The following is a 25,412-nucleotide window of genomic DNA, read 5'->3' as shown; positions in this document are numbered from 1 at the left end:
GGGGAAGATCTCGAGCGGGGAAAAAGCTACTGGTCCCGCTTTATACCTTTGGTTTTGGGAGACCATAATCCCTATGCTGGGCGAGACTGCCGTAACAGCAGTCATCGCCGTCCGGTAAGCAGACTCTACTCATACACTCCTTGGTGGATTATCTACTAATACTCTGTATCACATCTTTCCTGGATGGGGTTTTTTTTATTTTATGGACTCAATATAATTCCATGGTTCTTTTTGGACTCTTTCTTATATTTTTTCACATGCATCTGTGATCTAAGTTCCTTGTCCATCATTGATTGATTTTGTCTATTTATATCTACTGATTGATGTTATGTCACTTGGTGGGACCTTATCTCTTTTTATGTCACATATATATTTTCCTTGTATATTATTGATTGATTTTGTTCATTTATATCTACTGATTGATGTTATGTCACTTGGTGGGACTTTATTTTTTTTTATGTCATATACTTATAGCGCTGCACTTTGCTTGTTTACCAAATATATATTTGAAATTGGTTGAAATGATTGGTTGAACTAGATGGACTTGTGTATTTTTTTCAACCTGACTAACTATGTAACTATGAAATCAAATCCTTTATTATTTTTTGTCAATAACATGGTGTGGGTGGATTTCTGCCAGTCACAGGCTGTGTCACACCTGTCCAGCCTGTGTCTCAGAAAACGGGGAGACGAAGCCTCGACTAATCTACATGTAATATCCTGCCCCCATTGTATTTATCTGGTTAGTGAACATGGAGGAGGGAGGGAGTAGGCTGTCTTTTACATATGTGACTCTATAGTCACATGGGCTGCTCAGATAGGGAGGAAATGCTCAGCATAGAAACTCACTGAAAACTGAGCAATGTGCAGAGTTGCCGCCACAGCTGCAAAATCCCTAGTTGAATTGGGAATTGAATTGACATGAACAGAAGGTGGAGATAGAGAGCATGGAGTGAGTATGAACAGCATGTAAAACCCTAATTTATTTATCATTCATATCATATCATCACTTAATTTATCAATCATTTTTTATGATGTGGGTTTAGTGACACTTTAGTGATACTTTAAAGTGGGGTTCCGGCCGGGAAAAAAAAAATGTAAAAGTCAGCAGCTACAAACACTGTAGCTGCTGACTTTAAATAAGCACACTTACCTGTCCTGGGTGCCCGTGATGTCGGCCGCCCGAGGCCGACCCGTCCCTTGGCTCTCGGGTCCCGCCACCGCCATCCTTATGGCTTCACTGCCCGTTTCCTACTGCGCATGCGCGAGTCACGCAGCGCTTTGTGAATAGGCCGGGATGTGTTGTGGGGGACACACAGTTCCCATAACACACCGCGCCCCATTCCCCAGTAGACAACGCGGGGAGGAGAAGACTGAAGATCACCGCGGCGTAGGAAGAGGCAGATTAGGAAGACTGCCTAGCACCAGCCATTTCAGGTGAGTCAAAAATTTTTTTTTTTTTTTTTTACCTCCATTTTTTTAGGAATTTTTTTATGTAATATTTTTTTTTTTTGGGTGGACCTCCACTTTAATTTAGGCTTCATGTACACTAGCAACATTTGTTTTGCAAAAGCTCCTAAACCTAACTCCATAAAAGCCTATCTGTCCATGTACACATAGGCTTTTACCAGAGTTGCGGTTAGGGGAGATTCAACCTCCCTCTCCTGAACACAGAAGAATCGCGTTCCAGGAAGGAACGTTTTGACCGCGGTCCGCGATTTTGCCATGTTTTTCCACGGCCGGCGGTCAAAGTTTGTGTACATAAAGCCTTATACTGTTTGTGGTCATACTAAATAATTACTTTTTGGCTTGCATGGCATATAAAGATGCAGACAGCGCATTGGTGTGACTGGGTCCTAAATCTATTTGTTCTTGAAGGGCAAAGAACTTAAAGGAGGCTGAAGAAGTGTTCTGGAGACAGGCAGACTTCGGATATGTGAAGGAGAGGATCGATGAAATGCAAGTTTTATGTCATCCTCACGAGCCGGTCAGTATTCCTGTGCAGACTGTTTTATCATTGATCACCATGGTAGAAAAGAAATAATCATTCCTATAATTCTCCCTTTTAGGGTGACTCGCTACTGGCCTGTTCTGCCAACCTTCAACACTGCAGAGCCACCAACCTCTACCTGGACTTGAGGAAACCTAGAAGAGGCCCCGAAAGGTCAGACAGATTTAGAAAACTCCAGCCTCAAATATCAACATCTATTTATTTAATCATTTCATTTCCAGAGCTGTTTGTGCAATTTTTTGCACACATTAAAGAGGAAGTAAACCCTCTCTAAAAAAAACAAAACAAAAAAAAAAAAAAAAAAAGAGAAAAAAAAACAAAACACCCTGCAGGACAAAGGCATAATGAGCTCGTAAGCTTAGCCTACGAGCTCATTATGAATTACTTACCTGAGATCGAAGTGACCCTCGTTCACCTCCTCCGTCGCCACCATGATACCCGGAGTGACTTCCGGGTAGTGATTGCTCCGGCGCTGTGACTGGCCAGAGCAGCAATGACGTCACTCCGGTGCATGTGCGCAGGAGCCGTCAGTGACAGCATGATCGCCTTGCGCGCCGTAGACATCAGTGCCCGTTTTTAGGAAAATATCTCCTTAACCTTATAGGTTAAGGAGATATTTCTTGCACATACAGTTAAGCCTTAATCTAGGCTTACCTGTAGGTTAAAGTGGTCTGTAAGGGTTTACAACCACTTTAACTATTTGCTTACTGGGCACTTAAACCCCTTCCTGCCCAGACCAATTTTTATCTTTCAGCGCTCTCACACTTTAAATGACAATTGCGCGGTCATGCAATGCTGTACTCAAATTAAGTTTTTATCATTTTTTCTCACACAAATAGAGCATTCTTTTGGTGATATTTAATAAGTGCTGTTTTTTTTATTTTTTGCTAAAAAAAACGAAAAAATCCCGAAAATGTTAGAAAAAAAAAAAAAATGTTTTATAGATTGTTATAAAATTTCGAAAACGGGTAATTTTTTTTCCTTCATTGATGTGCACTGATGAGCTGCACTGATGAGCTGCACTGATGAGCTGCACTGATAGGCTGCACTGATAGGCTGCACTGATAGGCTGCACTGATGGCACTGGCAGGAGGCACTGATGTGCACAGATAAGGCAGCCACGGCTCTCTGTGTGAGGAACCGATGTCCCTCTGACAGAAGCCGGCGATCAGCTTTTTTTTTTCCTCTCACGCTGACAGTGTGAGGCAAAAAAAAATACAGACTACCAATCTTCTGTTTACATCACGTGATCAGCTGTCATTGGCTGAAGGCTGATCACGTGTTAAGGGGCCGGGATCAGCCCCTTACTCCAATCAGCCGAGTCTCATAGACTCAGCTATCACAGAGCACACAGCCCACAGGGACACACTGAAAGTACATGCTTGGGAGGACGTCTATGGGCGCCCTCCCCGCAATTAAGGCCCGCGCTCTAGCCGTCTTTTGGCTATAGCGCGGGCAGGAAGAAGTTAGAAATTATTTCACACCCGAAAACACCCCCAAAACATTACAAAGCGCTACGTAAACTGTCGGCGCTATATAAATCCTGTATAATAATAATAATTATATATTTTCTGAAAGCAGTGACCATGGAGATTAAAATAGTGGTAGACAGAGATTTTAAAAGCCCCCCCTACAGGTCATCAGTTTAGAGTTAGCCATAAAAAAATGGCCCTGGAATTATTACCATTACTCCAGCATGCATGGTGATGTGTAATGTGCAGTCTAATCAACGTTTTACACACGTGTGTTTATGTTCATATGTTGGGGGGGTTTAAATGCTTGGATGCATCTAATTTTTTTTTTTTAGGCTTTTTTTTTTTTCTTTTTAACTAAACTTTATTTATCACATTGGGGACCAAAATTCTGGAGGTAAGAGAGGGCCATGAATGACCTGATGCTGTGTGAAAGCGATCTGTGCAGACACCCAATTGCTTCCACCCTGACAGTTGGCTTGTCAGATTTAGGCTCGGTTCACATATATGTGAGAAATACAGTGCCTTGCCAAAGTATTCACCCCCCTTGGCATTTTTTGTTTTGTTGCCTCACAACCTAAAATTAACATGGATTGTTTGAGGATTTGCATCATTTAATTTTTTTTTTTTTTTTTATTGTGAAGCAAACAACAAATAGGACAAAATAACAGGAAAAGCATAACTATTCACTTCCCTAAAGTCAATACTTTGTAGAGCCACCTTTTGCGGCTATCACAGCTCCAAGTCACTTTGGATAAGTCTCTATGAGCTTGCCACATCTTAACACTGGGATTTTTGCCCATTCCTCCTTGCAAAACTGCTCCAGCTCCTTCAAGTTGGATGGTTTGCGCTTGTGAACAGCAATCTTTAAGTCTGACCACAGATTTTCCTTTGGATTGAGGTCTGGGCCTTGACTAGGCCATTCCAACACATTTACATGGTTCCCCTTAAACCACTCAAGTGTTGCTTTAGCAGTGTGTTTGGGGTCATTGTCCTGCTGGAAGGTGAACCTCCATCCTAGCCTCAAATCACACACAAAGTGGTACAGGTTTTGCTCAAGAATATCCCTGTATTTAGCACCATCCATCTTTTCCTCAACTCTGACCAGTTTCCCAGTCCTGACTGCTGAAAAACATCCCCACAGCATGATGCTGCCACCACCATGTTTCACTGTGGGGATGGTGTTCTTTGGGCGATGTGATGGGTTGGGTTTGCGCCAGACATAGCATTTTCTTTGTCCAAAAAGTTAAATTTTAGTCTCATCAGACCAGAGCACCTTCCTCCATACATTTTGGGAGTCTCCAACATGCCTTTTCGCAAACTCAAAACATGCCATTTTGTTTTTTGCTGAAAGTAATGGCTTTCTTCTGGCCACTCTGCTATAAAGCCCAACTCTATGGAGCGTATGGCTTATTGTTGTCCTATGTACAGATACTCCAGTCTCTGCTGTGGAACTCTGCAGCTCCTCCAGGGTTATCTTAGGTCTCTGTGCTGCCTCTCTGATTAATGGCCTCCTTGCCCAGTCCCTGAGTTTTGGTGTGCGGCCGTCTCTTGGCAGGTTTTCTGTTGTGCCATGTTCTTTCCATTTGGTTATGATAGATTTGATGGTGCTCCTAGGGATCATCAAACATTTGGGTATTTTTTATAACCTAACCCTGATTTGTACTTCTCAACAACATTGTCCCTTACTTGTTTGGAGAGTTCCTTGGTCTTCATGGCAGTGTTTGGTTAGTGGTGCCTCTTGATTAGGTGTTGAAACCTCTGGGGCCTTTGAAAAAGGTGTGTATATGTAATGACAGATCATGTGACACTTAGATTGCACACAGGTGGACATCATTTCACTAATTATGTGACTTCTGAAGTAATTGGTTGCACCAGAGCTTTTTATGGGCTTCATAACAAAGGGGGTGAATACATACGCACATGCCAATTATCAGTTTTTAATTTCTGAAAAATAGTTTTATGTATAAAGTTTTTTACTAATTTTACTTCACCAACTTAGACTATTGTGTTCTGATCCATCACATATAATTCAGATTAAAAAAACATTGAACTAAAGGCTGTAATGTAACAAAATAGGTAAAAAGCCAAGGGGGTGAATACATTTGCAAGGCACTGTAGGTGCCTGAGGTCACCTCAGAAATGCCCCTGGAAAAAGGGAGAAAAGTTTGGACTATTTCGGTACCTCAAGGATGTAGACAAGGATCTGTATAGTTTTATATAAAAGAAATTTTAATACTATATAGAATATAAAAACATTGCGGGACAAAACCACATTGACAAAATAGTTAGATACAGTTGATAATTACAGCCTTTTATGCTGCTTCAAACAATTATACAAAAAATGAAATGAAGGTGACCCCCAGTGTTGAAGTGGGGTGTCGAATATGATGCGTCTTGGCGATAGTCCTTAACTAGTTTTGCAGCAATTGCTGCTTCTTCAGAAGGAACCAGTCATAAGCATCTGTTGAGATAAATCATAATCATAATTTCATGTTTAAACCATTATTTATGACATTGATATATATTTCAAAACATGAAGGTTATTTTCTTTAATATCATATAAAATTGATGTGAGTTCTGAGACGGATACATAGGCACTGCTTACCTAGAGAGGGGGGAGACTGCGGCATTGTGGCAGCATTAACAGAGACACCCAAAGGCAATTTTCCCCCCACGGCGGACACGAGAAGCACCTAGGACCACTGAATTTTAAATTGATATAGTTTACAGATAGTATGGTATATCTTCTGACATCATCTATAAGGTGTGTATTGCAAGTGAAAAAAGAAAAGGTGGGAAGAGAGGGCGAGAGAGGGGAGGGGGGAATTTGGGGGGGTGGGGTGAGGGAGGGGGGGGAATGGGGGTTTTAAAAAGGGGGGTTGGGGGGGGGAGGAGAGAAGAAGGGGAGAAAGTAAAACGGGGGGGGGGGGGGGGACATGGTGGGATCAGATAGAAAGGAAGAGTACAGATTAGACATTTAGAACTGAACAATAAATTTAGTTGAGATGGAACAATTTAAAAACTGATATATTAGACTACCGACCTATTGAGTCAAAATATCCAGTATGACTCCCAGTGTCCTTATGTGCCTCCAACCCAGCTGACGTTCATCCGCCGGCTGACGTCGCTGGATCCGACTCTCCTCACCGCGCATGCGTGAAATTACGCACGGTGACCAAATATTGGGGGCGGCCATCGTCCTGGTGGGAATAGATCGTAGCTCTCTAAGGAGCATGATCATTCCCTGGAAAGGCGCGTGTCCGCCGCTGGGGGATCTAAACCGCAAGCTGTCTCACGCCACAGTCCATCTCGGGGCAGTGCAAAATACAGCAAACAACAGTTTATAACTTTGCATAGGCATGGGGTAGGAGACAGCCTGGTTATGAAGGTTGACCATGACTGTCCTACTAACTTTATTACAACAGATATATATGAATACAGAAATATTAAGACATTAAACTCAGCGTTTTCAGAAGTGATTCCATGTATTGTAGTGTATTTGTATTGCATTTTCGAACGACAACTGTACTGATTAAATGAGAATTTTACAATCTGGTATTGTACGAAAAAGATTTGTGCTTGTCCGATCAAATAATATCGGATGAACTGTCCTGATCGGCTCTCGAAAGCTCTGTACTAACAATCAGATTATCATACGATCTCTCCGAAATTGGTATTTTTCGTACGATTTTCTGATTGTGTGTACTGAGGCTTAACAGAAGGCCTGCAAGAAAGTGCAGCTGTGCATGGTAGCCAATCAGCTTCTAACTTCAGCTTGTTTATTTAAGCTTTGACAAAAAAACAAGGAAGCTGATTGGTTGATTTTGCACTCTCTAGTTTTAGTAAATCAACCTCATTATGCTGTGTAGTTGCGGTATATATAAGTATTTGGCTGGATTTTTGCTTTAACCACTTTGCGCCGGGAGGGCGTCCAGGGACGTCATTGACTTTGCAGGGCTATATCTGAATGATGCCTACAGCTACAGACATCATTCAGATATCGACTTTTTCAGCCAGCGACTCCTTACACCATAAGAACAATCATAGTGGCTGTTCCGCCACTTGATAATTCTTACGGGCGACAGGAGGGGACCCCCCCTCCCCCCACCCTCCGGTGCTTCTACCGACTCACCGCTTCCATCGGTGAGACAGAGAACTGATCCGCTGGCCCCCGGATGGTGATCATAGAGATTTCTGGTGGACCAGATGGTCGCCGGAGTCTTTATCATCATTTGGAGGCCGAGCGCGATGTTATGACGTCACACCCGGCCTCTGCATTCAAAAAAACGGCGCCACCTCGGCTGAGAAGCCGTGATCGTTTTTTTTTTTTTTTGGTTTCAGGTTTTCCAGCCTAGAGGTGAGAAATGGTGTCTTATTGACCCCATATCTCACAGTAAAAAGGACCGATCGTGCCATATTCCTATTACAAGGGATGTTTACATTCCTTGTAATAGGAATAAAAGTGATCACATTTTTTTTTTTAAAGTGTCAAACTAAAAACATAAAAGTCAAATTAACAATAATAAAAAAAAAAAAAAAAAAATTTAAAGTACCCCTGTCCTTGTGTGCTCGCACGCAGAGGCGAACGCATACGTAAGTCCCGCCCACATATGAAAACAGTGTTCAAACCACACATGTGAGGTATCGCCGTGAACGTTAGAGCGAGAGAAATAATTCTAGCCCTAGACCTCCTCTGTAACTCAAAACATGTAACCAGTAAAAAATTTTAAAGCGTCGCCTATGGGGATTTTTAAAGCGGGGTTCCACCCAAATTTTGAACAATATCTGTATGTATTCTCTTCCTTGCCTAGATGCTGACATGCCATTTAAAAAAATTTAAATCGCCGTAATTACCTTTTATTTTTCTATTCTTCTTTGCACTTCCTGGTTCTCCTCCCGTGGTAGTAGGCGTGTTTCTAGCCTCTCCCAGACTCCTGGGAGCTAGTCTCAGGCTTCCCAGGATGCCACTGAGCATGTGCGGGAACGAGCGGTGAATGCTGGGAGCACAGCATTCACCACATCCAGGAAATAAATGCTTGTGGGCTTCAAATGCCCACAATGAAGATGGAAACCGCCTGCAGTGAATAATATAAGTTATTCTTTCCGACGAAATCTGACACAGGCGGACATATTACACACAATATGTGAGTATGTAATGCTGAGAAGAAAAGTTTGTGAATGAACTCAAAAAAAAAAAAAAAGGATAGATAGGTGGACCCCCGCTTTAAGTACCAAAGTTTGGCGCCATTCCACGAGCGTGTGCAATTTTGAAGCGTGACATGTTAGGTATCTATTTACTTGGCGTAAAAAAACGTGGTCGAAAAATTGCTGAGCAAATACCGTGCGAGATAAAAAGTTGCAACGACCGCCATTGTATTCTCTAGGGTCTAAAAATACATATATAATGTTTGGGGGTTCTATACAATTTTTTAGCAAAAAAATGACGAATTTTTTATGTAGGAGAGAAATGTCAGAATTGGCCTGGGTGCGAAGTGGTTAAGCTATATAATGGGTAATATTTATAATTAAATGTCTGGCTAATGAACATTATTTTCATAAAAAATGATAGACCTTTTGATGTTGCTGATTGCTGAACCTTTGCCATTCTTTCTTAGATTTAAGGAGGATTTTATCCAGGATGGTGAGATTGGAGGTCGTTGTGAACTGGACTCCAAAAAGCTGCAGTCTCAAGGTCAGCGGAAGGGCCCCTTGCAGTCTTGGTAGGTCTCATCATTTCCTGTATCATTATGTAACCCTGCCCCCCCCCCCTGCAGGAAAGGGTCTTGTGTTCTAAAGTGAATCTAAAACCATTTTTCTTGTTGTAGATGGGGTTAAAGCCCCTGTTATTATTTTCTTGTCCTGTTCCAGTGACATTTGTAAGCATTTAGGTTTCACATCAGTTTCTGTCCTGGTGAAAATTCTTCACAAAGGGGAACCAGACAGCAATAAAACACTATTCAAGAAATGGCCAGCGCGCCAAAAAACTAACCTTAAATATCAAAACATCTATTGGGGTTCACATGCGTAAACTGGAAAAAGGAAAAAGCAAGCATGTCCACCAACATTTATTTTCTCAAGATGACAATTGTGTCTGTCACCTTGGGTCCAGCAAGGCCCACAAACTTTGGATATGCTAGCTTTTACACTTTATTTTTGTTCACATTATGCATGTGGACCTCAAACTTTTTTTATTTTTGAGGTTCATTTTTGGTGTGCGGCTCTTTTCTTCAATGAGCTATGATACAGTATTACCATTGTACAGTGGATATAAAAAGTCTACACACCCCTGTTAAAATGTCAGGTTTCACCTTTAATGTGACCTATAAACTGTACAACTCAATTGAAAAACAAACTGGAATCTTTTAGGGAGGTTATGGTATATACTCGAGTATAAGTCGAGGCCCTAATTTACCACTAAAAAAATGGGAAAAACTTATTGACCCGAGTATAAGACGAGGGTGAGAAATGCACAGCTACTGTAAGTGGAAAAGAGGGTCAACAATGCCCATTTGCAGCCTCACTGTGCCCATTTGCAGCCTCACTGTGCCCATTTGCAGCCTCACTGTGCCCATTTGCAGCCATAGGTCCCCCGAACTTCAAACTCGGTAGTTAAGGGTTCCTAGATGCCCCCTAGCTGCAGCCAAAATTTGGTGTTTCTGAACCCAAAGGGTCCCGAAATGACATTGCTGCAGATGGACACAGTTGACCGACTTTGAGGCCCCGTATCTCGGAGCCACGTAGTGCTAGGAACCCCAAATTTGGTGTGCAAACCCAGTGAAATAGCACCAAAAATTATCCAAAGCTGGGGTTTCTAGCACCAAGTGGCCCCGAGATACAGGGCCCCAAAAATCAGTTCAGAAAATGTCAAGCACTTTTCTGCAGCAGAGAATGACATTTTCCGAACCTACTTTGGGGCCCCGTATCTCGGGGCCACTTGGTGCTAGGAACCCCAGCTTTGGATATGTTGTGGTACCAGTTCCACTGGGTTTGCTTTGGGGTTCCTAGCACCAAGTGGCCCTGAGATACGGGGCCCCAAAGTCGGTTCGGAAAATAAATTTTTTTGCTGCAGAAAAGTGCTTGACTTGAGTATAAGTCAAGGGGGGCACTTTCAGCACAAAAAATGTGCTGAAAAACTCGACTTATACTCGAGTATATACGGTAAGTAGATATAAAAAAATAAAATGATGTGGTTGCATAAGTGTGCACAGCCTCTTATAACTGGATGTAGTAGTGTTCAGAATTAAGCAATAACATTCAAATGATGTTAAATAGGAATCGGTACAGACCCGCCATCATTTAGAGTGCCTCTGATTAACTGCAAATAAAGTTCAGCTGTTCTAGTAGGTCTTTCCTGACATTTTCTTAGTCGCATCCTACAGCAAAAGCCACGGTCCGCAGAGAGCTTCCAAAGCATCAGAGGGATCTCACTGTTAAAAGGGTAGCAGTCAGGAGAAGGGTACAAAAGAATTTCCAAGGCATTAGATATACCATGGAACACATTGAAGACAGTCATCATCAAGTGGATAAAATATGGCACAACAGTGACATTACCAAGAAATGGACGTCCCTCCAAAATCGATGAAAAGACAAGAAGAAAACTGTTCAGGGAGGCTGCCAAAAGGCCTACAGCAACATTAAAGAAGTTGCAGGAATATCTGGCAAGTACTGGTTGTGTGGTACATGTGACAACAATCTCCCGTGATCTCAATATGTCTGGGCTATGGGGTATAGTGGCAAGATGGAATACCTTTCTTACGAAGAAAAACATCCAAGCCCGGCTAAATTTTGCAAGAACACATCTGAAAGGTAGAAAGGTAAGGGTGTGTACACTTATGCAACCATATTATTTTATGTTTTTATTTTTACTTCCCTCCACCTAAAAGATTTCAGTTTGTTGTTCAACTGAGTTGTACAGTTTATAGGTCACATTAAAGGTGGAAAAAGTTCTGAATTGATTTATCTTGGTCTCATTTTTTTACATCAGAGAAACCTGACATTTTAACAGGGTTGTGTAAATTTTTTATATCCATTGTATGTGAACCCATTTTGAAGGCAGAAGAGGGTCTGGTGATGGATAGATTGGACAGCAGCAATAAAAACCTGACAGTGGTTCCAATCCTTCTTCATTCTATCCAACACAAAAACAAATTGCTTTAAATATAAATATATCAGTACCAAGAGCTATGTATTCTCTTCCTACAGCAGCCTATTAAATCTAGGCTTTCAAAATCCACCTATCATTGTACCAGCATAAGTACAAAGTTAATTTTGGGTTCTGGGGAGATATCAGTTCTTACCTATTCTGCAGAGTATATATTACCATTAGGGATGCACTGATACTAAGCATTTGCGTGAGTATCGGTACTTGTCCAAATGCTCCAGAAACCAATACTTTGCGGTGCGGTTTTTCGTCAATAGAAAATGAATAGGTGCAAATCACAGTGCAAAGAATCACATGCGATTTGAACAGGAATGCGGTGCGATTCCTGTCTGAATCGCATGTAATTTCTCCCACCGCTCCTGTGCGTGTGTATAGAAAGCGATTAAAGCGCCACTGAGTGGGCAGTTTAAAAATGTTAGAACTCAAAGTACGTATTCGGCCACATGCAAAATAATTTACATAAATGTCCTGGTCCGCTGAATATAGCAAATCACGGCCGCTTGAAGTGCTCACAGGGCTGAAGGAGATGTAGAGGTAGTCCATCCCCACATCCACCTTATACCCACAGGGTCCTGTAACTTCTCCAGCAGCCCTGATTTGCTACCATCGGCGGACTGGGACACCTATGTAGATTTCTTTAAAGTGTGATTTGCTGCAATTTTTTTTTTTGTTACATAGTAGGTGAGGTTGAAAAAAAGTCCATCAAGTCCAACCTATGTGTGTGATTATATGTCAGTATTACATTGTATATCTCTGTATGTTGTGGTCGTTCAGGTGCTTATCTAACTATCGATGCCCCCCGCTGAGACCACAGCCTGTGGAAGGGATTTTCCACATCCTTGCCGCTCTTACAGTAAAGAACCCTCTACATAGTTTATGATTAAACCTCTTTTCTTCTAATTTTAATGAGAGGCCACATGTCTTCTTAAACTCCCACGAAAAAGTTTTATCCCTATTGTGGGGTCACCAGTACGGTATTTGTAAATTTAAATTATATCCCCTCTCAAGCGTCTCTTCTCCAGAGAGAATAAGTTCAGTGCTCACAACCTTTCCTCATAACTAACATCCTCCAGACCCTTTATTAGCTTTATTGCCCTTCTTTGCACTCCATTTCCAGTACATCCTTCCTGAGGACTGGTGCCCAGAACTGGACAGCATACTTCAGGTGTGGCCGGACCAGAGTTTTGTAGAGCGGGAGAATTATCATTTTATCTCTGGAGTTAATCCCTTTTTTTAATGCATGCTAATAATCTGCTTGCTTTGTTAGCAGCAGCTTGGCATTGCATGCCATTGCTGAGCCTATCACCCAGAGGTCCTTTTCTATCCTAGGTTCCCCCAGAGGTTCTCCCCCCAGTGTATAGATTGCATTCATATTTTTGCCACCCAAATGCATTATTTTACATTTTTCTACATTAAACGTCATTTGCCATGTAGTTGCCCACCCCATTAATTTGTTCAGATCTTCTTGCAAGGTTTCCACATCCTGCGGAGAAGTTATTGCCCTGCTTAGCTTAGTATCGTCCACAAATACAGAGATTAAACTGTTTATCCCATCCTCCGAGTCGTTTATGAACAAATTAAATAGGATTGGTCCCCGCACAGAACCCTGGGGACCCCACTACCCACCTCTGACCATCCTTTGTAACCAGATGTCCTTCCTTATTCTTTATGGGGCAAATATGGTCTGTCCTCCTCTTTTTTACTGTTTACATACTTGAAGTTCTTGAGATTTTTTTTGCTCTCCTCCGCCGTGTGTCTTTTGTGTTCTATCTTAGCCACCCTAATTGCACCCTTACATTTCTTGTTGCATTCTTTATAAAGTCTGAATGCTGATGATAATTCCTCAACCCTGTATTTTTTGAAGGCCTTCTCCTTTGCTTTTATATGCATTTTTACATTGAAGTTAAGTCATCCAGGACTTTTGTTTGCTCTTTTAAATTTATTACCCAATGGGATGCATTGGCTAATGCCCTTATTTAATATGCTCTTAAAGCGAACCCATCTCTCCTCCATGTTCTTTGTTCCTAAGATTTTATCCCAATTTATGCCTTCTAGCAAGGTTCGTAGTTTAGGGAAGTTGGTTCTTTTGAAATTCAGTGTCTTTGTATTCCCCTTTCCTATTTGTGTGATTTATACTGAAGCCAATTGACCTGTGATCGCTGTTACCTATATTGCCCCATATTTCCACATCCGTGATCAGGTCTGTATTGTTGGTAATCAGTAGATCTAGTAACGCTTTATTTCTAATTGGTGCTTCTACCATCTAACCCATGAAATTGTCCTGCAAGACATTTAGGAACTGGCAAGCCTTAGACGAATGCGTGGTTCCCTCCACCCAGCCTATGTCTGGATAATTTAAATCCCCCATTATGATAACACTTCCCATCCTTGCTGCTAATCCAAATTGTGAAAGGAGGTCCGTCTCCCCCTCCTCCCTCAGGTTAGAGGGCCTATAGCATACTCCCAGTATTATTTCCCCCTTAGCTTCATCCCTTTGGAGCTCTACCCATAAGGATTCCACCTCCTCCCTAACTCCCTTATTCTTGATATACAGGCATACCCCTCCCCCTTTTTTTACCCTCTCTATCCCTGCGATAAAGGGTATACCCTTGAATGGTTGCCAGCCCATCATGAAAGCTGTTGAACCAGGTCTCTGAAATTCTCACAAAATCCAAATCCTCCTTGTACAACAGTATCTCTAATTCACCCATCTTGTCCGCTAGGCTCCTGGCATTGGTGAACATGCCATGTAGTTTAGACCGGTTGCACACTATCCTCTTATTGAGTGTTCCGAGATTGCAACTAGGAATTGTTACTATACTTACCTTGGGTTTATGTGCTTTAGTCAACCTACCACTAATGCCCCCAATACTACCCTCTGGAATATGTTCCGTGCTGACTATCTCTACCTCTGGACCCTCCCCCCGTCGCCTAGTTTAAAAACCCCCCTAACTCTTTGGCCACCTTCATTCCCAGCTTTAGGTGCAGTCCATCCCTTCTATAGTACTGGTGATTGACTGAGAAGTTGGCCCAATCCTCCAGGAACCCAAACCTATCCTTACTACACCAGCTCCTCAACTACTTGTTTACTTCCCTAATCTCCCTCTGCCTTTCTGGTGTTGCTCGAGGTACCGGTAGTATTCCTGAGAATACTACCTTGGAGGTTCTTTTCCTCAATTTAGCTCCTAAGTCCCTAAAAAAAATCATTCTTTAGGACGCTCAATCAGTTCCCAACAGGAAAGTCCAGGTGACACCGGGGGAAGGGGGCATTTAATTTACCATCTGGTTGGACTGCTGACTGATTGTCCTGTGGAATTTTTTCACCCTTGGGGACCCGCAGTGCCGAGCTTGCTACATTAGCTGCTGTGCAGCCCAAAGGTTTTCTACCTTTTTATGTGTACTGGAGCTGGAATACTTTTAGGGCTATATTTAAAGCAAACATTTCCTAAGAGAAACCTGAAGGCTGCAATTGCTGACCACCTTATATAAATGCTAGTTCCCTGGCTCTTATGCTGTCACTTTGCTTTACTGCTGACCTGCAACAATCATGTAGATCCGAAATGTCATACATTCAGAGGTCCTTATCTGAATTTTTTTAAAAGATATGTCTATTGGGTTTTGTCAAAACCGTATAACACAAAAAAAGTACAGACAAAAAAGAAAAAGCACCCCCCCCCCCCCTCAAGTTCCCAAGTCTCATAAAATTGTAAAGGAAAAGTCAGCACATAGATCACAAAAAGGATAATATAAGGAATGAAGGTTATCCCATTACAAAATATGCAGCAGTCCAGCTGATAATGATAGAATAAATAATTAGAAGGCAGATATTAAAGTGTTCCCACAAATGTCGAAATGACTTAAATCTTCCGCAGTAAAGAGATGGCACAAATATTTAACCCTCCTGGGAGGTCCATCGTTGTGGATCAGGTAATGAGCAATGCTCATCTAAAGTGACATTGGCCCAAAGAGGATTATTGGGAGATTTTGACCAAGGGGCTTTAGATATACGAGGTGTGTCTAAAAGGTTTGGTGAATGGTCCGATATTTTAATGGCAACATTGGCCAGGTGCGCGTGCATGCACATGGTTATACAGAGACACACCGAGAAGCGCCACCTAGCATGGAGAGTACACATGACAGTAAGGGTAAACCCACTGTGGGCAGTCGAACATAGTCCGTATGAGAAGTGAGGTCACAGTGCAACACAGTGGAGAAACGAGTGAACCTCATGTTCTGCTACAAATTGGGGCAAATGGCGACAGAGACGCATGAGACGTTGGTGCAAGTGTACTGGGCGGAAGCCGTGAGCAGGAAATGTGTTTACAACTAGTTTAAACGCTTTTGCAATGGGAATGAAATGACTAAGGATGAGCCACGTTCGGGTTGGCCATCGACAATCAGAACCCCAGACATGAACGCGCAAGTGCGACAAATGCTGGCACGAGATCGGCATCTAACACTTTGAACAAAATATTACAGCGCACATATGCAAAAAAGATATTTACCTCCTGAAAGGCTGTGTAAAAACACATAGACATTTTAAAAAAACATTATCAGAAAAATATGGGGATTTGGTCACACCGTATTGCTATATGGTGCTTAAGCCCACTTACTGCGACAAATTCCCCCATGGTTAGTGGGTCCTATACTATGCATAGATTGGGAGATCCTGCTTCTCTGAACCATGGGAGCAATACACTCCTCTATATGGGAGAACTAAAAGTCTCCACCTATGACACAGGTGGACACTAATGAGAGGCCCTGATGAGGAAGTGGGGTACTCCTGCCCAAAAGGATTGTATAAAATAGCCTTGCAGGAGGTAAATATTTTTTTTGCATGTGTGCGCTGTAATATTTTGTTCTGTTGTATGGTCTTATGGCTGCACCATCTTTAATGCATCTTCTAGGGTAGGGTGTGCCCCCCAAATATCTTGTTTAACTCTCTGATCGCGGCGGAATTGGGGATTATCAAGGACACGGTGTGCACCATCGTCCTTGAAGATTCGGATAAGTGGAAAATCTGTTCCCGGTTTGTGCCGCTCAAGCTGACAGACGAACAGAAAGCAAAATGGATGGAAAACTCTGGAGATTTCATTGCCATGTGTGATCAGGATCCATCCTTTCTGCAAACCATCGTTACAGGGGAGACACTGGTGCTACCAGTTCAATTTGAAATCTAAGTGGCAGTCGATGGAATGGCACTCCCCATCTTCCCCACAACCCAAAAAGAGTTGCCTGCAAAATTCCAAGGTCAAGACAATGGTTTATGGACGTGGCTTGGGAAAGAAGGATCCGCAACATGTCCGGCTGTGACGTCATCTGACAGCAGGCTTCAGCCCACTGTCTGCTGAAAATGGGTCACAGCAGTGCAATCCTGTGATCCACAGAAGTATAGCCAACCAAGCTTTAGCTGTTGTTCTCCTTTTTAATTGGCCCTAGCATGTGTGTACATGTGTGAAATACGGGCCTTAGATTGTACGCAGGATATGTGACTAGATAGTATGTAAAGTTCTGCATACATTGTTAAAAAAAAAGACTGTAGTAAATAAAATAAATATTTAAAAAAGTACAATTGGGTACTTTTTTAGTTCACCATGCTGACCTGCTGATACCTTTTGTTAAGTCTGCATTCACACCTGAGCATTTCGTTTTCAGGCAGAAAGTCGTGCGTTTTTACATCTTTTTTTGCCACGATTTTGCACAGGTCAAAAGGTCACCAATGTAAAAAGCAGAAAATCGCCTGTAATCTGGCCAAAAAGAAGCTTGTGTACTTTTTTGAGCTTCAGGCCTTTTGCTTCAGGCTACAAAACGCTCAGATGTGAACAGGGGCCATTTAAACAAATGGGATTTTGCTTGTTGGGCTCTTTTCTGGCGTTTTACAAGCTGAAAACGCTCAGGTGTGGATGCAGCCTTAATGAGTTCTTCCTTTCCCTGATTTTTAAATCTCAGGTTTGCACTTTTTTGTAGTAGCCAAAGAAGGACACTTGTAATTAAACACCAGAGGTATAAATCAAAGTCAGGCCGTAGAGGTCTAATTAATTTCTTTACACCTAACGTAGACAGAAATCAATGGCACTGTTTGGTGTTTTGCTTTCGCTGCTATTGATTGGGAGTCGCTGACTGGTACACTTGCTTTTTGGGGCCACACAACATTTTTATGACACCTTTTCCTGTTCCTGAAATATTGCTGTATTTGTATGTAGGTTAGATCTTTTTACTTTTACAGATAATTGTAACGTTAAAGCTGAACTCCTATCAGCTACTACTTGCAGAAAGATTTCTATTTCTGCCTATTCTGTCCTGAGATTTACACTGTCTGGTAGGGCAGGAGACCTGTTTTTTTCCTTCTTCAGTTAGGTAACAATTACAGGTCTGGTCTTTCCTCCAACCTGTGATCGGACACTGAAGGGAGAAGCAGCAGACTGATGAGCTCATCATTTTTGAGCCACATGAAAAACACACCATAAGCACAGTGAATCATGGTAAAATCGCAATGAATTTGCTGTAAAATTGCTGCGAATTTGCTGTAAAATCGCAGTTTGTTTTTGGTGCCATTATCATCACCTTTTTCTCTTATCAGTTGAATGTTGATAACATCGTTTTCATAAAGGATGAATGTATGCAGTGCTGAAAACATAAAATTATATAGTAAGAGTCTATAGTGTTAAAACCGTTCTTGTTCAGGGAAACAGCTGGAACCACCCACAGTGTAGACAGAGACACAATAAAGTGAGCATGAAATTATCCTCCACCTCCATCCTCCACGGAACATCAACACCGGGCCTCTTACCAAAGAAAATGGACCACTGAGTTACAGGTGGTCAGACAAGCGTGATATATCCACAGCGCCACAGAACCACTTCAATTGGATCATAGATGGCTGGATCTTGTAATCTCACCAAATTGAAATTTATAGGTACATGTATGAAATACAAAAAGGCATGGTGTAGTATTTAAAACCAGGGTGAATTTATTTCATAAAAAACAGCCAGGGTACTCACATTTAGTTCGATAAAAGCAGGCATGTCACAAGCTACAATCTGTCATGGATATCAATTGTTTCCAAACACAAAGATGGCCATGTTCGGCACGTTATAACGTTGTGACGTCAGAGCTCCACCCTACGCAGCGTTTCGTCCAATAGAAACGTCATCAGGGGCATGGTCAGAGCTCGTCATATTTTCTTTTATATAGGAGGGAGGGCGAGATAGAAACGCCCCTTCCCCCTGCACTTAAAGCCTCTCTTTCATCCACCGGAAGCGGAACCACGCCATAACCGGATGTTTACACGACAGCTAAGACATACATGACTAGACACACCCACGACGGGCATGTTTAGGGAGACCAGACAAAGAACATTATACAATATACCAATCTGGTTTCTGAGACAGGATAAGGAGAAAGAACCGGGCCAATTTGGAAACAGAGATGATAAATATAAACAATGGAAGTAATCAAAACAACCAAAAAATAGAAAATTAAAAAATAGTAAGTTTAAAATGCCACAAACGAAATTCCATGGTTTCAAAGACCGACTGTGGAATAGAAGCAATGCTGCCATCTAGTGGTTGGAAACAGGTAATATATAAAAAATACTAATACATAGGAACAACATGAAAAAAATTAGCTAAAAACATATAGAAAATGAGGAAGGTTAATCTAGGGGTTCGGCTATTGTTGATAAACGCATTAACATCCCATTCTATATTTAAGCCAAATGGTCTATAAGATTTTAAACAAAAAATCTACCAAGAGTCCATTCTTGAGATCTCTCTCCTGATGTGGCTTCCTCTCCGATGAGGATCAAACCTATCTATAGCCATAAAGGATGTACCCTTTAAACTCTTATTATGGCACAAATTGTAATGTTTTGATAGACTATGGTTCAAAAAACCTTTACGAATGTTCCTTCAGCCTGGTTTCTAGCTTGCGAATAGTGTGACCCACATAATGTAGGCCGCAAGGGCGTGTAATCAAATAAACCACATTCTTGGTCGAACAGGTAAGGAAAGATCCCACATCATATGTTTGACCAGTAACATTTGAACTGAAGGAGAGAAACACTGCCTCGATTATTGGTGTTAGGCTCACCAATGAAAAGGTCCATGTACCTATGAATTTCCATTTGGTGAGACTACAAGATTCAGCCATCTATGATCCAATTGAAGTGGTGCTGTGGATATATCACGCTTGTTTGACCACCTGTAACTCAGTGGTCCATTTTCTCTGGTAAGAGGCCCAGTGTGTTGATGTTCGGTGGAGGATAATTTCATGCTCACCTTATCGTGTCTCTGTCTACACCGTGGGTGGTTCCAGCTGTTTCCCTGAACAAGGACTCTGTTTTAACACTATGGACTCTTACTTTATTGAATTTATTGTTTGTTTTTTAACACCATTTTTAGCTAAAATGTTTCGGTGGTGGAAAATTCGGTGCATCATTACATTTAATGATTTACTAGTTACTTTACAGAGCTGAATTAAAGTGGAGTTCCAGCCACAAACTTTTGTTTTTTCTTAAAAGTCAGCAGCTACAAACACTGTAGCTGCTAACTTTTAATAAGGACACTTACCTGTCCAGGGAGCCCGCGATGTCCCTCCCCCGAGGCCGATCCGTCCATCGGATTGGGTGCAGGCGCTGCCATTCTAACTAAGGGGAACTGGCAGTGGAGCCTTGCGGTTTGTGAATGGCCAGCTTGGCTTTTGGGACATACACAGATCCCAGATGACAGCGGGGGGGAGGGCTCGCGGCACAAGAGTACATGGCTGCCTGCACGCGGCCCGGGTGGAATGGAAGTACTTCCGAAAAGATACGAGGGATGGTCTGTAGTTTAAGACCACCTCTCAAAAGTGGGTGGAGCTCCGCTTTAATTTGTGTTCTTGAGATCTGCCCGGAGTTCAGCTTTAAAGTGTAAGTTCACCTTTTTACAAAAAATGTAACTAACACTCTACACCCTCTGACCCCTCCGGTCCCAGGTGGATTTACCTCTGTGGGTAATTAGCTGTCATTGCCCACACAGGCGGTGCAGCGGTCTGGGAATTTGAAAACACAGCTTTTCTTCCCCTTCTTTCCTTAGGGAAGGCCGGGACAGATCAGAACTATTTTAATTGATCTAAGCAGCTCACCTGCCAGCACCGGAGCAATCAAAATCGGTCTGATCCATCCTGGAGGAAAACTTTAATATCCCCAGATCGCTGCTCCAGCTGCATGGGTGGTGACAAATAATCACCCACAGAGGTAAGTGCAGCAGGCATGGGCGTGGGGTGGAGAGGGTGAAGGGTTTTAAAGCGGACCTTCAGTAATTTTTTCATCTTTGCATCTATTAAATCTTCTGCTCTTGTTGTTTTAACTTTGGATAGTTAAACATATTTTTTTTTTTCTGCCAGTAAATACCTGATACAGCCCAATTCCTCTTTCTTGTCTGGTAAAAAGCCTAGGCTTATGACATCATGAAAAAACAAAGCGAGAGTGGCTCCTCTGGGTGCAGATATAGGACATAATACGTTTAATAGACATATAATACAGGCAACTCACATTTGAGAAGTCATAAGTAGGCATGGATAAGTCCCAGCAAGGGGGTGATCTGGTCATCAGGTAGTCAGTCCATTCCTGCGAGGAAGAGGCGCTTTGCTCGCTACAGCACCGCTGGTAGTAAGAAGCCGACCGCGGTGGAGACAGCTCAGAACGAGGCTTGAGGTGCGGTTGATATGCAGGCAAGAAAGGATGATGTCACTGGAAAGCAACGCGTTTCTTGAGCATGCGCACTTTGGATGACACGGCAGCCACGCTTGTTTTTTCAAGCTGGCGTGTGGAACTCGGAATCTACCATATAAAGTGTACAGGGGGGGAGGGGCCAGTGTAATAGATACATAGTGATTGGCGGCACACTGAGGCAATAATGGCTCAATGGCTGATTCTATATCTTGATAAGAGACATCACTATATAATGGCAATTAATAGCGGACAGGGGGCAGTGGGTTTAATAACTAGATAAAAACGTTTAAACACAGTGGATTATAAAAAGCAAATGATGTACAATCACAAACATACTGTATATTATACAGCAACATTATTGACGACTAACCCATAGGAATAATGATGAAAAACACACCTTAGTTCACTTTTTTTCATTTTTTTTTAAGTCCATTTTAAACCTGTATGGAGGGAATTATATGGGCTGCCTTGCTAGCTGTCTGACTGTGATTAACACATTGAGCCAGAAAGAGCATGCAGAATCAGGACTTCTGTCTTTCCTCTGACTAGACTTTTCTTGTTCTGGGTCAGTGACTCACAGGATTGCAGCCATAGACAGCCAGACAACTAGCATTTTCAGAAGGCAGTGAGCACTGGTAGCCACATATTCTGTCAGCACAGCTTTTCTTTAAGTATGGTGGAGTTATCCAGTGGGAAGTCATATTTGTATGCTTGGACGGTTTCCTATTGGTACATTGGAACTTGTCTTGGCTGGGAGCCATGATGATTTAGCAGACATGACGGTGCTGGAGGGATAAGACTCCAAGAGTGGAGATTCCACTGAGACACATGAGATCACAGATTCCTGGAAACACTCAACTGCTGTCTTCTTAACGTGGGAAGTATCAAGCAAATACCAGCCTAAGGGCCAGCATCGGGAAAAAATGGGTAAAAAACATATTGGGGAGTTAACTCTTTAAAAAAAAAAAAAAGAAAAGGAAAAGACATTGCAACCATACAAAAAAAAAAAGAGTGGAACTAAACTTAGTGGTTGTAAAGGCAGAAGGTTTTTTTTTTTTATCTTAATGCATTCTACACATTAAAATAAAAAGCCTTTTGTGTGTAGCAGCCCGCCTAATACTTACCCGAGCCCCATCTAGAGACAGCGATGTTGCAGGAGTGTCTCGGCCGCCCAGGACTCCCCCCCCCTCATTGGCTGAGACAGCAGCGCAGCGCCATTGGCTCCGGCTGCTGTCAAAGTCAGTCAGCCAATGAGGAGAGAAAATGGTGGGGCCGGGCTGCTGCTCTCTGTCTGAATGGACACAGGGAGCTGTGACTCGGCTCAGGTGCCCCCATAGCAAGCTGCTTGCTGTGGGGGCACTCAACAGGAGGGAGGGGCCAGGAGCACTGAAGAGGGAACCTGAGAAGAGGAGGATCTGGGCTGCTCTGTGCAAATCCACTGCACAGGGCAGGTAAGCATAATATGTTTGTTATTTAAAAAAAACAAAAAAGGAGCATGCATTCTTGGCACACTCTGGCTGTGCAGGAATGACTAATGCCTGGTAAACACTGAGTTTTTTTCCATTCAACTGGTTGGTCGGAGCTGCTGTACTAATTATCCGACGTTAGTACAGTGATCTCCCCTGCTGAGCTGTTTTGTTCTGACAGGGGGACACTGATCGGGAGTCGGTTGCCAGCTGGTTTTCCAGCGTGCTCGTCCAGCAGAAGCCGCCTTCTGTCGGACTGGCTGCCATACACACAGACCAAATGTCGGCCAGTTTATATTGAACCAGCCGATGACGCCCGGCATTTGGCCCATGTGTACAGGGCTTAACCCTTGTATGCATGCGTGGGGATGACATCTTTTCACCACCAGCCAATCAAAAGGCCGAAAACCCTGCACCTGGTAGTAACTGGGGAGGAGATGACAGCGGCTGGTAGGGGATGTAAACGCTGCAACGCTGGAAGGTAGAGATGTGCATTTTGGATATAAAGTTTATTTCTGGGCAAAAATCAATCCCCCCCCCCCATACCTCTCACCCATTCATAATGAAAAACCTTTCTAAAAACCTTTATTACATAACTGAATCTGCTGTATGTGACCCTCTGTGGTGCCTCTTCTGTTGTTGCAGACTGGTGATCCATCACTGCCATCCACTCCCACCACCCCTCACGTCACTTGAATCAAAATATGATAGAATTATCTCATTAGTATAATCCTGTTGATTTCAGTGTGCTGCATATGAAGTGACAACTGTCAAATGTTTCAGCCTCTCAGTGGCTTTGACATGTGCTTTACAAGTCCTCATTCTTATAAATTTTCCTATAAATTCTAGGTTTGCAGAACTGCAGTCATACAGCTCTTTATCCTTCAGACCTATAGAGGATGGACACTGTAACATCATCATTGAAAAACCAACATATATCATGAAGCTGGATGCAGGTAATTGCTCCTTGAAACTGATGATTACAGTTTGTTAGTATATATATATATATATATATATATATATATATATATATATATATATATATATATATAGTCATGGCCAAAAATATTGGCACCCCTGCATTTCTGTCAGATAATGCACCACTTCGCCCATAAAATTGTTGCAATTCCAAATATTTAACCATTCTCATGCTTATTTCTTTTAATTGTATTGGTATGACACAAAAAAGTGGACAAACAAAAAGCCAAATCTGACACATTCCACGCAAAACTCCAAAAATGGACTGGACAAAATTATTGGCACCCTCAATTTATTATTTGGTAGCACACCCCTTTGGAAAAAAAATAGCTGAAATCAATCTCTTCGTAACCATTTATGAGTTTCTTACACCTCTCTTCTAGATTTTTGGACCACTTTTCTTTCGCCAACTGCTCCAGGTCCCTGATATTTTTTCCCAACTGCTGTTTTGGGATCTCTAAACGGGTGCTCTATGGGATTTAGATCTGGACTCATTGGTGGCCAGTTCAGTACTCTCCGGCACTTTGTCTTAAACAATTTCTGGGGTGCTTTTTGACGTGTGCTTTGGGTCATTATCCTGCTGTGTAAGACCCATGACCTCTGACAGAGACCCAACTTTCCAACACTGGGCCCTACATTGCACCCCAGAATTCTTTAGTATTCTTCAGATTTCAAAATTCCATGCACACAGTCAAGACATCCAGTGCCTGATGCAGCAGAGCATCAGTGAACCTCCACCATGTTTGACTGTAGGGATTGTATTTTTTTCTTTAACCACTTCAGCCCCGGAAGGATTTACCCCCTTCCTGACCCGAGCACTTTTTGCAATATGGCACTGCGTCGCTTTAACTGACAATTGCGCGGGCATGCGACGTTGCACCCAAACAAAATTGACGTCCTTTTTTTTCCCACAAATAGAACTTTCTTTTGGTGGTATTTGATCACCTCTTCGTTTTTTATTTTTTGCTCTATGAACAAAAAAAGAACGACATTTTTGAGAAAAAAGCAATATTTTTTACTTTTTGCTATAATAAATATCCCCAAAAAATATATAAAAAACTAATTTTTTTCTCAGTTTAGGCCAATACGCAGGGCCGTTTTTAAGGCAGGGCAAAAGGGGCAGCTGCCCTGGGCCCTGTCATTGTTGTGGGGCCCAAAGCAGCTGCCTCATACTTGCCAACTATCCTGGTTTAAAGTCCCTTGTCCCTTGAGGTTTTAGTCCTGTGTTGTGTCCCAATATCTCAGTGTGAAGTGCTGCTACTAATGCTGCCCAGCTCTGCCCTATTGTTGTGTACAGATGACTCACCTGCAGACCCTGTATTTTCATGTAAATTACCCGTATTCATATGTAAATAGCGGTGGCCGACAGCATTGATATGTATATCATGCCCCCCTGAGGTCATATCCACAGTGATCTCTAGCAACCAATCAACAACCAGAAATCATGTGCTGTAACCTCTAGCAACTAATCAGTGAGACGTAATGTATGCTGTAACCTCTAGCAACCAGTCAGTGAGTGGTAATGATACACTGTAACCTCTGACAACCAAACACAATAGCTGTCTGATCTGATTTGGTAAACTGATTTTGAGTCTAGCTGCTATTTATT

At 42.3% G+C, this 25,412-nt stretch overlaps 1 protein-coding gene across 1 annotated transcript in view; it reads left to right on the top strand.

Moving 5' to 3' along the window:
* EOGT (EGF domain specific O-linked N-acetylglucosamine transferase) overlaps positions 1 to 25,412 on the top strand; it is a 97,076-nt gene that overhangs the window by 10,733 nt on the left and 60,931 nt on the right. The window contains exons 4-7 of the mRNA XM_073592208.1: positions 1,879 to 1,987; positions 2,070 to 2,164; positions 9,102 to 9,206; positions 23,675 to 23,781. Of these exons, the coding sequence (XP_073448309.1) occupies positions 1,879 to 1,987; positions 2,070 to 2,164; positions 9,102 to 9,206; positions 23,675 to 23,781 (416 nt within the window). The remainder of the gene's footprint in view (positions 1 to 1,878; positions 1,988 to 2,069; positions 2,165 to 9,101; positions 9,207 to 23,674; positions 23,782 to 25,412) is intronic.

Source organism: Aquarana catesbeiana, linkage group LG07 (genome assembly GCF_042186555.1).
Source record: "Aquarana catesbeiana isolate 2022-GZ linkage group LG07, ASM4218655v1, whole genome shotgun sequence".
NCBI lineage: Eukaryota > Metazoa > Chordata > Amphibia > Anura > Ranidae > Aquarana > Aquarana catesbeiana.
The sequence above is the reverse complement of the archived record's forward strand: the minus strand, read 5'-3'. Positions and strand labels throughout refer to the sequence as shown.